Genomic DNA, 13,775 nt, shown 5'->3' with positions numbered 1-13,775 from the left:
AATTTTCCAATTTTAGTTATATAGTTCTCCAGAGTAAGGGTGTGGCTCTTGGTCGAACAATTAAAATTTTTATTCTAGCTATTTTCAGATTTTTTTTCTACTTTTACCGTCTAAAAATTTTAGCCATAACTATGATGGGCATGTTTCATTCATAACAATAGCGATATTGTAATCTTTTAGGTTTGAGCTGATAAAAAAATAGAACATCAATAACAAATAATAAAATTGTATTTTTTAAAAAAATTTACATTGAGGGATATAAAAAACCATTCAAAAAAAATATCTCTAATGTTATGGATTAACCTGTTAAATCTACAATCCAGCTTATGAACTAAATTATTATTAATTTTTTAACTTAGATATAAAATAGCAAAAAAAAAAAAAAAATACACCTACAGGAGCCCAAGTTTGTGGTTCTGGTGGCCTAACCTATATGGACATTAAAAAAAAAAACAGCAACAAATGACGCCTCTTCCACTTTTTGTAGAATCTAGCAACTTCTAGTTGATGGAAAAAAGGGCTTCAATTTTGTTGGCTTTAAAACCAATTTTTTATTAATTTTCGACTCCAAATACCTTGATAAACTTATTCATGAACTAGAAAAATAACTCAAAAAACCCGAAATAAATTGAATCAGAAAACATTCATGTAGCCATGTATGTCTTCTTGAGTAAGTAGAAGAAAACAAAACACCTAAACGAAACTACCCTCATGAAATGGAATTCATTAACACTGATTTCAACTTTTCTGATGTCTAAAATTGCTGCCAACAACCATGTTTTCTCTCTATGTTGGAATTTAACATCCTCTCTCTCTTCTCTTAGAAAAAAAAAATGAATGTTTGCACTAAAATTGAGTTTTCGATAACCAAAGAAATCAATCACCTATAAACCATAAAATATGAGAATCAAAACAAAGTTTTCGTATGAAATTCAAAGTTACGACCTCTTTTACCTATTACTTTCATCTCGGTCCCTTGACTTTCAAATTTAACCCATCATTAAAAAAAAAGCAATTGTGCAAAAAAAATTGAGGATTAAATTAAGAATTTTAAAAAATTACTATTTCAATTGACAATGATTTGTGAGATAATGAGAAGTAAAAATGCAACAAAACTTATTTTCTTTTAAATTAATTAGTTTTCCTTTCCCCTCCGCTATTTATGAAAAATGCTCAAACTTTGGGAAACTTTGAATTTAATATTGGGTTAAATTGAATCTACAAGGACCGAATTGGAATGTTGTGGAGTCCAGATTTTTCCATGCCACGGCCCACGAACCATTTGGTACGCATAGGTAGTTATAACTTGCAAGGAACATTAATGAACTTAGGCTCTTGACTGCACACGATTTTATGTATAGGGAGGTATTATTTCTTCTCCCCCTTCAATGTCAAGCTAGGCCTCTCCCTCCTCTTTTATAAACTTTTATTATTAATTTTGTTAATTATTGATATTTTTAAATGAGTAAATTATTTAATAATATTATATGAGGCATATTTGTTGATACTGACAGCTGTTATAGAACTCGAATTAATTTTGTTAATTTATCATGAATCTATATTGGTCCGGTTTTCATAAAACATTAAGAAATAATTTTATATGAGTAAGCTGGTTAAAATTTAAAGTTGACTTGTGATATAAGTTAACTCGGTTTAAAATTCGTAACTTTTATTTTTCAAACCTTGTTATTTTAAGTAGATATTTTTTGTGAATTTTAATTAATAATTTCAATTCATGATTCAATTTAAATTTAATAACTTAATTAGTCATATATTAGATTTTTTTTCTAATGATTAGGAGTTTGAGTCTTCCCGAAATCATCAAAGGCTTATATTATTTTTAATTTTAGGCCTGTAGAATTAATTGAGTTTCATGCAAGTTAGTCGGGCCACTAATATTAATTAAAAAAAATAATTGCTATAGCAAATGTCATTTTTTATTTCTGCTTAATCATAAGTGAGTTGAGCTTGATGCTTTTAGTTAATATTTGCATTAATTGAATTAGGTTTGAGAGTACACACCAAATACAATTTCCTCTATTGTTTTAATTTGAATTCGAAACAAAACGTTTTCAAGTCACGAGTAATTTGAAAATCTTAATTTAGGTCAGCCGTGGCATGGTTGTTCACCCACCGCATTAACTCCTCCATGGATGGAGCACCATGTGATTAGTGGCCTCTGCTTGTGGCGAGCACTCTTTTGTGCATAGCAATTGATGTGACACTCGTGGAAGTTCCAAGACCCTCACAGGCCCCCGAGTCTTATTCACCGTCTATTTACACACTTTCCTAATTTGGATATTGCAACTTGCAAGCTAGCTGTGGAATCCTACGAGTTACATGAATTCCCTCAAATTATCCAAGACTCTGCTATCAATGTCTATAAGTTCTTTTTATAAAAAAATTCGAATAGCAAACTAAAAATATTAGCGAAACGACACGATTGAAAAAAATAAAATGAGATAATTTTTACATGTCATCATTAGAAAACATAATATTTATAATTTATTGTTATTCAAAATAACAGTATCTAATAAAAAATATTATATGAAGAAGAGATAAAAAAAAAAAAACCTTAAAAACACACAAAAATTTTAATATAATAATATTAACACCATCAGAATTTTCACAACAATAAAGTGGATCACACTTACTATTTATAAAAGAAATGACTCACTTGTTTTTTACGATAAATATATCCTACTCGGTTTAATGTTGATGACTTTCTTTATAGTTTTAAAAATATCGTTGAGATCTTTTAGATAATATTATAGTGTTATAATTAGAGTTTTAATATTTTTATAATATTTTTTTTATTCTCTACTCTGTAATCTACCTTATTTTTTCATTTAATATTTTTTATTGGATATTGTTTATTAGAAGCTACAAATATCCTGTTTTTAAACCTAGATAATTATAAATTGTGCTATTTTACTTTTTATATATATATATATATATATATTTGTGTTATTCGGCCAATATTTTATTTTTTTAAAAAAAAGCTGATAACTAAAATTAACCATAATTTGACGGAACAGCATAGGTGGAAAACCACTATTAAAGAAAGCGGTTCTGTCAGATGAATTGCCTGAAAGTGAACGCAGAACCAACTGACATAGCTGGCCATATCCTTTTCCATGCGCACACTGCCCTTTAAAGGAAGGTTTGGCAGCAGTGGTCCAAGCTTTACATACACCGTTCGACAACGTGATGCACCATAGTAAAAATATCTTTTCTTTTCTTTTTTGCCTACAAAATGCTGTCGCAACCACATTAACCATTCAATTAATACCGAAATGTATATGTAATGTAAATATCAAATTTAGAATAATTCCGAAGATACCTAGTTAATTTTTGGATTTGTTCTTAAAAATTACCGGTTTAAATTTATAAATTTTATAATAACTAAAAATTTTAAATTTTAAAATTTTTAAAATTAATTAAGATGCATGTAACTATTCCAATGCATGTTTTAATTAAAAAAACATTTAGAAAACTACAGTCAATTTTAATTATTGGAATGTTGTCTTGTCAAGACAATAACAGAAGCAATCAGCGCCTTTGGCACCCAGTTTTCCATACCAGACAGTGCCAAATTGCAATTAGGAATCCATTTAACACGGACAAAACACTCTTGTGACTTCTGTTGAAGGCTTTTCACATGGAATTCGTTACCCATTAACCAATTTTAAGAGCGGGTGGCGTAGGGTCGATTGTCTTTTATGGCAGATGGCCCTGGCCAGGTAAATGGTAAAATCTGGGCATAATGGCCTTTATTCAGGTGAGCCTCTGCAACAAATGAATGATGAATATCGCAGATTCCCAGGCATAAATACACATGAACATATGGAAACACACAGCCGGAAACCGATGGCATCTAAAACTGGTAGTTTCAGAAGTGTCCTTTTCGACAATCAAGGCACCGCCTGTCTGCCACCAGTAACCTCCATGCATGCATGCTATTAGACATTAGTCAGTGACATTTGGGTCCTGATTGAAATTTTGAAAAACTGTACAGGGACTCTTTTGGTATCTAGACACTGTACAGACATAGACATGGCTCCAGAGAAGACAAGAGGCAAAGCTGAACTTGATAGCTTGAACCCCACTTGTTGACAAGACAAAGGGAAACTGAAATCTTTTTGGTTGCGTTGCTTGTTTTTCTTGTCAGAACTCGAACCCATTTGCCAACGGGATAGATATTCGTTCAGGGAGTTGGAAACAGCTGGACCATAATTCCGTCAAATGTCTCCATTGATCGAGCTATTTAACAGGTTATTCCAAGCCAACTCTATGACATAATTAAACTTAGTTATAGCAAATTAAATTCATATATTTTAAAAAGATATTGTTTTACTGAATTCAATTTGTTTTTTATTCATTTTATTGATTAGAGAGAAAATAGTTATTAAAAAAATAAGTATTTTATAACTTACCATGGTATGATGATTTGCATGTATAATTTCATTTTCCCAAGTGGTTCCAATCCTAGCTAATTACAAAATGAAACAAGGGATCACAAAGAATTAATCCATGATCATAAATATAAAAGAGCCATATATAAATAATAAAGAACAAGAATCCTTCGTATCCTAAAAAACCCGGAAATTTAACAAGTCCTGCAGACACTGCATCATTTACAAGCCTCAATCAAGAAACTCAAAACATGATCAACTTCAGATTCATCTCTAAAACTCTTAACAGGTATTGTTCTCTTGAGCAGGAGGAGGAGGGGGACTGGAGAGCTGAGCATCAAGCTTGGCCCTACAAACAGGACAAACAGGACGCTTAGTAAGCCAGGTATCAGCACATTCCAAATGAAACCCATGATTGCAGCCAGGAACCATCCTCGCCACTTGTTCACTTTCAATGTCATCAAGACAAACAGCACATTCAGTCCCCAAGACAAGCTCTTTCCCGGTAACCTTAGGCAACTTCTCTAACTCCGAAGAAGACAATCCCTTCTCTGTCACAGTCTTCACGGGCAGACGAATCTCTGGCTGATTATTAGCGGTATACCACAAGAGACAGATATAGACAATAAACACAGCGCTCATGCCTGCGCATGGTAGGAAAAGTGCCAAAAACACAGAGACAAGCATGTTGTGGCCGGAGGTGACGGCAGAGGCGGTGTTGGTGGTTGTGGGGTTGAAGTTCAAGGGGGTTGGTGATGGAGTGGGAGAGTGAATGGGAGGCGGTGTGAAGGGTGTGTTGTACACACCATGGCGCATTATAGGGGCTTTAGCAAAAGCAGAGGAAATAAAATGGAATATAAATATGAGAAGGTGGCGAGGTTTGGGGTTAGGAGGAAAGTTTTTGGAAGATGACGTGGAATTTGAAGGAAGAAATTATGTAGAGAATGTGAAGGGGTCACGGCTTGGGAACGGAGAAAGATGTGGTAAGGTTGCTTCTGGTTTTGCTGTGTTGTAGATCGATGACGCGTTTCGTGGTTGCCAAGCAAATATATTGAAACGGCACAGCTGTGTGTGTGAGAGAGAGTAACCGATGCTACGCCTCTTCTTTCCCTTTTTTCTGTGTGCTGATGATCTCAGTATAGTTAGCTCCATATTGGGATCCACTTTTCGTTGAGTGATGGCCTCTCTCTCTCTCTCTCTCTCTCTCTCTCTATATATATATATATATATATATATATATATATATATATATATATATATATATATATATTGGCAATGTCAACGATTGATTGATGGTTTCACGAATTTTTTTTTATTATTATTGTCATGAATATCATAGCCTGATTGTACCTTAATTAATTTTACAAGTTTAAAAATTAATAATCATATATATTTTTAATTCTAAAATTTATAAAAATTTAAATTAATAATTTCTGAAAAAAAACAGGATTATATCTCTCAGGCTTGATGGTTCACAATTCTTGAGTGTACTTATTGCTCCTTTGGCCCCATGGGATTTTATGATGATGTATTTAAATATCAAATAAACCGATGATGTTTAAAAGGGAGTAAACAGTAATTTTGGAGGATTTGGGGGCATAATTAATTAGGATAGTTAACAGCCATGATAATAAAAACACTTGACAGTAATTGATGATGTGCATGAATAGAACTTGAGGTAGATTTAAGAAAGAAATTTATAATTAAATGAGAATCAATTAAGATTTAGAATCCACGACAATTTGACAGTCAATTCTTAACTTGAATAGGTCTAGCTAGGTTCATAAAAACAAAAAATAAAGTTAATCTAATACAATATTATTATTAAAAATCTGAGTTGACTTGCAAATTGATCAAGAACTTGTTGTTTTTTGTTTAAATAAGGTCATTTTATTATTAAAAATATTAAGGTTAACCTATTTCATTCATTACCATAAACTTTACTCTAGGAGGAGGAGTTTAATAACTGACACTTGGAGATGCCATGATCGATCCCGTCGTAGTAATTGACAGCCATAATAATAAAAAGAGTGGCAGTAATTTTCAAGGTTAGTCTTCCTACCAAACATGTTAGATCGGAAATAGATAGAATTGCTTGATGCTTTTTTTTTTTTATTATTATTATTAATAAAATGTTCGGTTAGATTGTGTATATTTTAATTTAATTTTATGGGTTTTAAAATTAATAATTATATAAATTTTTTACGATCCTAAAACTTTATAAGAATTTAAATTAATAATTTTTAAATAATAAATATAAAACTTTCCAGTTAAATTAAACATTTTAAAATTAAAATTGCTCGATTCAATTCTTATATTAATTAAGGTGATTGTCATTAGAAGAATGTGAATGAATACATTCGTTATTCATTCAAAAGCACTTTATTGCGTGATCAATGAAGCACAGGCAAATGATAAAACATTGGATCTTAAGGGGTATTTTCTGATATCACATCAATCAAGCCAAATTCTGATGATCCTTGGTAGTTGAGTCATGGATCATTGAACAGTGATGGCCACTTGACTGAGCTATATCAACGTACTATCAGTGTTTATGGATTCTGAAGTGAACTTTAACTGCAGCATTTTGTTTACGCGGCCACACAATGCTCATGTTTTTTTTTAATTATTTTTTAAGTGTGATTGAATCGTTTTTATATATTCAAATAAAAATTGATGAATCTAATATATTTTTAATGTGCCATAATGATAAGTTGTCAAACTGATATTTTTAGTTTCAATAATTATTTACGACATCAAACACAACATGGATGTCTTTTTTTTAGTAGTGCTGTTATTAAACTCAACATCGTAAAGTCTTGGGGCGTCAGGTTCAAAGTGAGCTTGTCACCAGGAATAAAACCGTGAATAAGGCCCAAAACAAATAAAATTATTTTTTTAAAACAGCATGAAATTTTAACCAGGATAACTGTTGCAAAAATAACCTGGTTTTTTATCAGAGCACTTACTGATCGGTTTGTGCCGATCTCGGACTCCTTTATTTATTGTGAAGACCCACATCGGTGGTGAAATTTTTATTAAATTATGAATTGACTCAACAGTCAAACCATGTTGTAACCATGCGTTTTTTGCCATGCATCACACTTCTTTCAGATGAGTAATAATTTGGGCTCGCGTCAATAAAAACCGTGCGAGTAAGCCAAAGCGGTGATAAGTTGTCAAACTTAGCATGTTTTAGGGCCGGGCTTTACATACTGAGTATAAAGCAACATAAATCTTGCAAGTTACTAAATTCAATATGCATTCTATATGTTTAGGTTTAGTTAGATGTTAAGCTTAGAATAACATATGTCTAATATATTATTAAACCCATTTTTTCTGGACATGGCTACACTCAAACTCAATTGGTACAGAGGCCATTAAAGATCCATTTTTGATCACAGGGTTTGTATTAATACCATTAATATGAATTCATGTAAAAAATAATAATTTTTTGGAAGCTACGGTAGCCAAATCTGTTGAAGTAAAGTGGATTCCTGTACTTTCACGCAGTGTTTGCATTTCCAAATGAGAGGAGAATGAATGATAGTAGAATTGCTCTGTTTGACAATGCTGTTAAAAAACAAAAATGAAGCTTAATTTTCAATTTTTAATGGGCTCAATCTTACATATAGGAAATTTTTCAACTTGTGATGGGCCTAGACTGGTACATAACATCACTGGGCCTAGAAGCATATCAACGAACAAGTCTAGGAAGAGTTTCCCAAATCTAAGTAAAGCCCAAAAAACAACTAAGTGAATGACAGAGCGTGCAGTGGACGAATGACGACACAGTGAGTGCATCTTTCCAATTCTTGAAGCACCAACCCTTCGAAAGACCAGACGAAACAGAAAAATACCAGAAAAGATGCAGAGACAACATCGTTGTACTCTAACTCAGCTCCTCTCCTTCATGCTACTACCTGTCGTTAACTTGTCTATATTGACCGTACAATCCCAGAATTTGCCACCTGCGAGGTACGATGGGTTCGTGTACGAGAATCGCCAAGGTGATTTGGACTCCATCCTGGTCGAAGCATTCTTTGACCCTGTCTGCCCCGATTCCAGAGACTCCTGGCCACCTCTCAAAGAAGCCCTTAAACACTACGGCTCTCGTGTTTGGCTCGTCGTTCACCTCCTCCCCTTACCGTGAGTAATCTTCTCCCTGTTCTTTATCACAAAAATGGGAAACAGCAATTGTGTACAGCATAGCTTTGTTTTTTTTTCTGAAACTGGAAAAATAAATAATTGAAGACCAATTCTGTATTGTGTTGATTGGTATTATTACAATTGGGCAATTAAGAAACTTCATTCATTACTGATCTTTTAACCTTGACTAAGCATAATATGTTGACTCTTGTTGAGATTTTATGGATTAGATAGCGTTTGTTTATAGTTGTAATGATCTTGGGAGTGATGCTTTCTGTTTATTTTGTTATTGTTGGCCGATCATAATTTTCTCTTGAATTGATATGTTTGTCTTTCCATTTCAGCTACCATGACAATGCATTTGTTTCTTCTCGTGCTTTGCATATCGCTAATACTCTCAATAGTTCGTTTACATTCCCTTTGTTGGAGGAATTCTTCAAGCATCAGGTTAGAATTTTCTCTGCTAATGGAGTAGTGGTGACTGCTTCTTTTGATTGCCCTTGTTTTTTTTTTTTTTTCAGCCCTTTGAAAACGCAATTCCTTTTAAACATGGATAGTGTAAATGGGCGGAATTGTTTTTTAGATATTTGAGTTTGATGCAAACTAACTTGTTGGGTGTTTTAAATTCAGGAGAAGTTCTATAATGCCAAAACAAGCAATTTGTCAAAAACTTCTATTGTGGAAGAAATCGTGAAGTTTGCAACTGTAGCAGTTGGGAATTCTTATTCTTCTGCTTTCGAATCCGGTTTTAATGATAGACAAACTGATCTGAAAACAAGGGTTTCTTTCAAGGTAAGATGGCATCTTCTGATTTCGGCCTTGATGCGAAGTTTATAGTATAGAGTATAGAATGTTTAAGTGTGCCAGAACCAATGTTTGCTGTATCCTGCAGTTTGTTTTCGGATTGTAATTTCCGTAAAATAACACCTTGCTCATAGATTGCAATTCTCTGCACGTTACAAGTTCTCACTTTCTTCTCTGTGAACACTGTTCTTATTCAACACTTTCTGTCATGCAGTATAGTACTTCAAGAGGGGTATTTGGCACTCCCTTCTTTTTTGTCAATGGATTTGTTTTGCCTGATGCTGGTTCTCCTTTGGATTACAATGGTTGGAGAAGCATTATTGATCCATTGGCTGGTGCAAAGAGTAGTCAGAGCATCAATGTTCCCCATTTCATATGAAGGGTATGGCTTGAAAGACCTCAGGCACTTCGTTACATGTTTGTCTGTGTAGAAGAAAGAATCAACACAGTGCTATACAGTGTTGAGTTCCTGTATCTCTGTGCCTGTCTGCCTGTAACTGTTAATGGTATTGCAATAAAGGTTTTATATTTTTGCTTGGCTGTCTCTAACAAAGCAAGAGCATCTTCCAAACACATTTGTAGATCCTTGTTAAGTAGACAATTTTGTGTTCTCTCCTTTTAGTAGCTGATCGATGGTACCTAAGCCCTCAGGCAGCTAAGTAAGGTCAGAGGGTCTGAGTTCGTCAACGAGAGGGGGGCCATGGGGGTAGAGGGCCCCCCCTGAATCCAACCTTATGGCTAATTGTAGAGTAAGCATGCAAGACCGGATTAGATTTGAGCTTCCTTTGAGAAGAAGAGACTTGTCTTCGTAGACTATCCCATTCAGCCTCAACGTGCCAGTGGCTAAGATACAACTTTCTAAGGGCTGAATTTATGATATAATAGAGATAACATTTTTATTTTTGATATACTTGTGCCAAGTAAATAAGGCAAACGCGACTAAATGCTTTGATTTAAAGAGAAAGTAAAAAAAAAAAAAGCACTTTCAAACTATATGGCTTCTTCAAAAATTAATAAATAAAAAGCTCAATTGATTTTTCATTACAAGAATATACTTTCTGTAATGCTTTCCTTCTGAAAATTTCCAGATTTCTTGCGTAAATGAAAATTAGAGTGAAAAGGATTCATGGATTGGAAACTAAAGAACTATATAAAAGAAATAGATGGTTTTGTTCAAGGATTGGTATCTAGATTTCTATATGTATATATTTTATAGGGAAAAAATTAGTTGGCTTTTACTGTACTTCCTTGTATAGGATTACCACCTAATTTCTAGCAAAGATAACTAGCCAATCAATTATTTGGATAATTTTGGAGGGGCTATAAGACTTAAGGCTTCCTTTGGTTAACGTTTCAAGATAAAATAGAAAAATATAATTGTTTTTTTCCTGAAAAAATAATTAAAAATTATATATATTAATAAAAAAAAAAAGTAGAAGAGGAGCAGCCTTGCAGTCCCTTGAAGGCTCCGCCCTGGCTAAGAAGGCTGGTTGTAAATCAAGGAATTTTTTTTTTTATTAATATAGATATTCAAGTCAGTTTATATATATCTTAATTAATTTTACGGGTTTTTAAAGTTAATAATTATATAAATTTTTAGTGATTCTAAAATTTATAAGATTTAAATTGATAATTTTTAAGAAGGAAATAAGATTTTTGGAATCGTTTTTTACTGCTATAGCTGTGGTGGGAGACTACAGTAAAAAGAATATAATATAGTGGTTTGTTTGTCCTCAATTCGGTTGCCAAAACAAGGACTGGTTTGTCCTGAATTCGAGTGAGAATCCATGTGAAGGATGATCGCCATTTAGGGCAGGGTTTTCACGCTCAAATCTGTACGAGGAGAATTCATTTTGAAATATAGTAGTGTATGTGGTTCTATATTCATGAAAAGCGAGGTTTTTCCATCTATTCCACGCTCAAAGATGATACAACCAGTCCTCTGCCAAGAATCACACGGCAAGTCACATTTGAGCGCGTGGAAACATAGTTTGCTTCAATGGAAGGATCATATTTTCTGTTTTTCTTTCCAATATCGCCCAGAAGCCATGGATCAATTGAGATTATGTTCTGGTTTTATGGTTGAGGATATTCTTAATTCAAAAATGGTCAAGTGTCTAAGCCCACCTCTCTCTCTCTCTCTCTCTCTCAAATAACACTTTGGCCGATCAAGGAGAATGACAAGGGTATTCAAAGATAAGTTTCTACTGTATTAATAAATTATTTATTATTTTTTAGATATAAAATTTATATATTCTATCTTATTCATTGAATTTATTTGAATATTTATTATTTAAGTATTTTTTTTATTATTAAACATAAAATAAAGGAGTCCATATATACGTGTAAGACAGATACATGTGTTAGGACAAGTTTTGGATCAATAATATTCACATCTTATTTATTATTTATTGACTGAAGAGTAAATTAACTATAAAAAATATTCAACTATTCGAATCAGTTCAGTTGGGCCATCGTGATCAAGTAAAATTCTCCGGCAGGGACATAAAAAACATTTGGACTTGTGAGCTTGCACTGGGTTTGAAGCCCATTAAGGAGATCCGTGGGCTTTGCCGCAAACTAGGGATGTCTGAAGCTGACAAAGACCAAAAGCAATAGCTTTAGTAGTGGGAATAAAAAGAGAATAACACTTTGCTGACAAGTCGAGCGCACGGACCTTCCTTTGATGTGGAATTATTTGTGCGAATTTCCTGCAGCGTAGCTCCTTCCATGTTGTACTTGCTAGGCCTTTTTCCTGCCTTTCTTTAAATATAAAAGTTGCAGTTGTTATTGTCTGTTTTTGTTGTCAAAACTGTATGTTTAAATGTGTTTTGAAAGTATATTTGATATGGAAAAAAAAATAAATGATTTTTTTTTAAATAATTTTAATGTGTCAATAGAAAAAAAAAAAATTTTAAAAATTATTTTTGAATATATTTTTAAATAAAAAATATTATATACCACAATATCAAACATGCTTGTTTTTATTCATATGATTGTGTTATTTGCACACTATCGTGAAAAATTCAATCTTTCTTATTAATTACCCTATATAGGTTGGTTCTTATATTAACTTTATAAGTGTGAATTTAGTATTAAAATGAATTTTATTTTCTCTCTGTCTCTGTCTCTCTCTCTCTCTCTCTCTCACACACACACACACACACATATATATATATTATATTATTATATATATATAATCAGTGTAGGATGAGAAATTTAATTTTGATTAATAAATAATTTGGTATAAAGATATTCTTGTGTTAAAAAATTAAATAATTAAACTATCAAATATCAAGACTTTGAATTGATGTTTTTTTTTTTTTAAAAAAAAAAAATCTGAAAATGGTCTGTGCTTAATTATGATAATACTCTGTTTATGATTACTCTACAGTGGATTGGAATTGGAACTGGCTGCTTCTTGCGACATGACATGATAGAGACCTTCACAGACACCTTAGCACTCAAGTTGCTACTTTTTACCTTTTCTTCCAGTCAATGCCTTGTTCACGAAGGACGAAGTAAAGAATAAGAATCCGTTTGGCTACTAGTAAAAGTTGCGGTTTTTTTACAAACACACTTTCCTTAGTTTTTCGGTTAAATAAAAAAAAGTTTACTGTGCGTGGATCCCTTCTTTATTGTGTTCTCGCCGCAGAAAGATGAAAAGCAGCAAATTACTGCTTTTTGCATGGCAGTTCTACTATTCAATGAACACTGGAGCATGCCTCAATTGTTTATTAGACAGTTTTTTTTATTATTATTTAAAATAATGGAGGCATGCACTATTCAATGAACAGTGGAGCATGTCTCCACTGTTAGCTGAAAACAGTTTTTTTTTTTTTTTTTTTTACCAATATAGTTAATTCATTTCACTAGTACTATTCACGTGAAAAATAATTTTTTTTTTGTTTTTTTTTAAATTAGTTTAAGGTAAATTAATTTACTCGTAGTGTAATCTTAATTTTATTTTTGATAATATTTTATCTAATTTTATAGTTCTTGTTAGATGAATTTTGTACGTAATGAAATTGTAGATAATTTTTTTGTTAAAGTAATTTTTTAAGTGTGATTTATTTCATGATGTAATAGTAATAGTTAAATCCATAAAATTTAAATTAAAAACCATCAATATTAATATATATTTTTTTTAAAATTATTTTATAACTTCAATTTCAAAAGCATTCTTAACTAAATACATTAAAATTACTTCTTCTTCAACCTTAATTCTAACCACAATTTTAACCAAACATCTATTTTTTCAAAATAACCTCAACTAAAAATATTTTTTATAAAACAAATTTTTTTCAAACCACAACAACAACAGCTACCGCAATATCAAACACACTCTAAAAAGAAATACGACTGGGTTTTCAGCCCATTACAGCCGTGGGCTTTGCCGCAAGCCCG

At 32.3% G+C, this 13,775-nt stretch overlaps 2 protein-coding genes across 3 annotated transcripts; one reads left to right on the top strand and one right to left on the bottom strand.

Moving 5' to 3' along the window:
- Window positions 1–4,540: 4,540 nt before the first annotated feature.
- On the bottom strand, window positions 4,541–5,585 carry LOC118061991 (E3 ubiquitin-protein ligase ATL23). The gene has a single exon (XM_035075652.2). It carries the CDS (start codon window positions 5,229–5,231, stop codon window positions 4,698–4,700), a length of 534 nt encoding a protein of 177 aa, XP_034931543.1. The 5' UTR covers window positions 5,232–5,585; the 3' UTR covers window positions 4,541–4,697.
- A 2,598-nt stretch (window positions 5,586–8,183) lies between these two features.
- LOC118061992 (uncharacterized) lies at window positions 8,184–9,904 on the top strand. Of its 2 annotated transcripts, XM_073409198.1 has the most exons (5): window positions 8,184–8,564; window positions 8,909–9,011; window positions 9,195–9,356; window positions 9,583–9,795; window positions 9,842–9,904. In XM_073409198.1, the coding sequence occupies exons 1-4, from the start codon at window positions 8,284–8,286 to the stop codon at window positions 9,745–9,747; spliced, it is 711 nt and encodes a 236-aa protein (XP_073265299.1). In that variant the 5' UTR covers window positions 8,184–8,283; the 3' UTR covers window positions 9,748–9,795; window positions 9,842–9,904. The 2 variants fall into 2 exon arrangements, with proteins under 2 accessions (XP_073265299.1, XP_034931544.1); XM_035075653.2 differs by having other exon boundaries at window positions 9,583–9,904.
- Window positions 9,905–13,775: the final 3,871 nt, after the last annotated feature.

Source organism: Populus alba, chromosome 5 (genome assembly GCF_005239225.2).
Source record: "Populus alba chromosome 5, ASM523922v2, whole genome shotgun sequence".
Lineage (NCBI taxonomy): Eukaryota > Viridiplantae > Streptophyta > Magnoliopsida > Malpighiales > Salicaceae > Populus > Populus alba.
The sequence above is the reverse complement of the archived record's forward strand: the minus strand, read 5'-3'. Positions and strand labels throughout refer to the sequence as shown.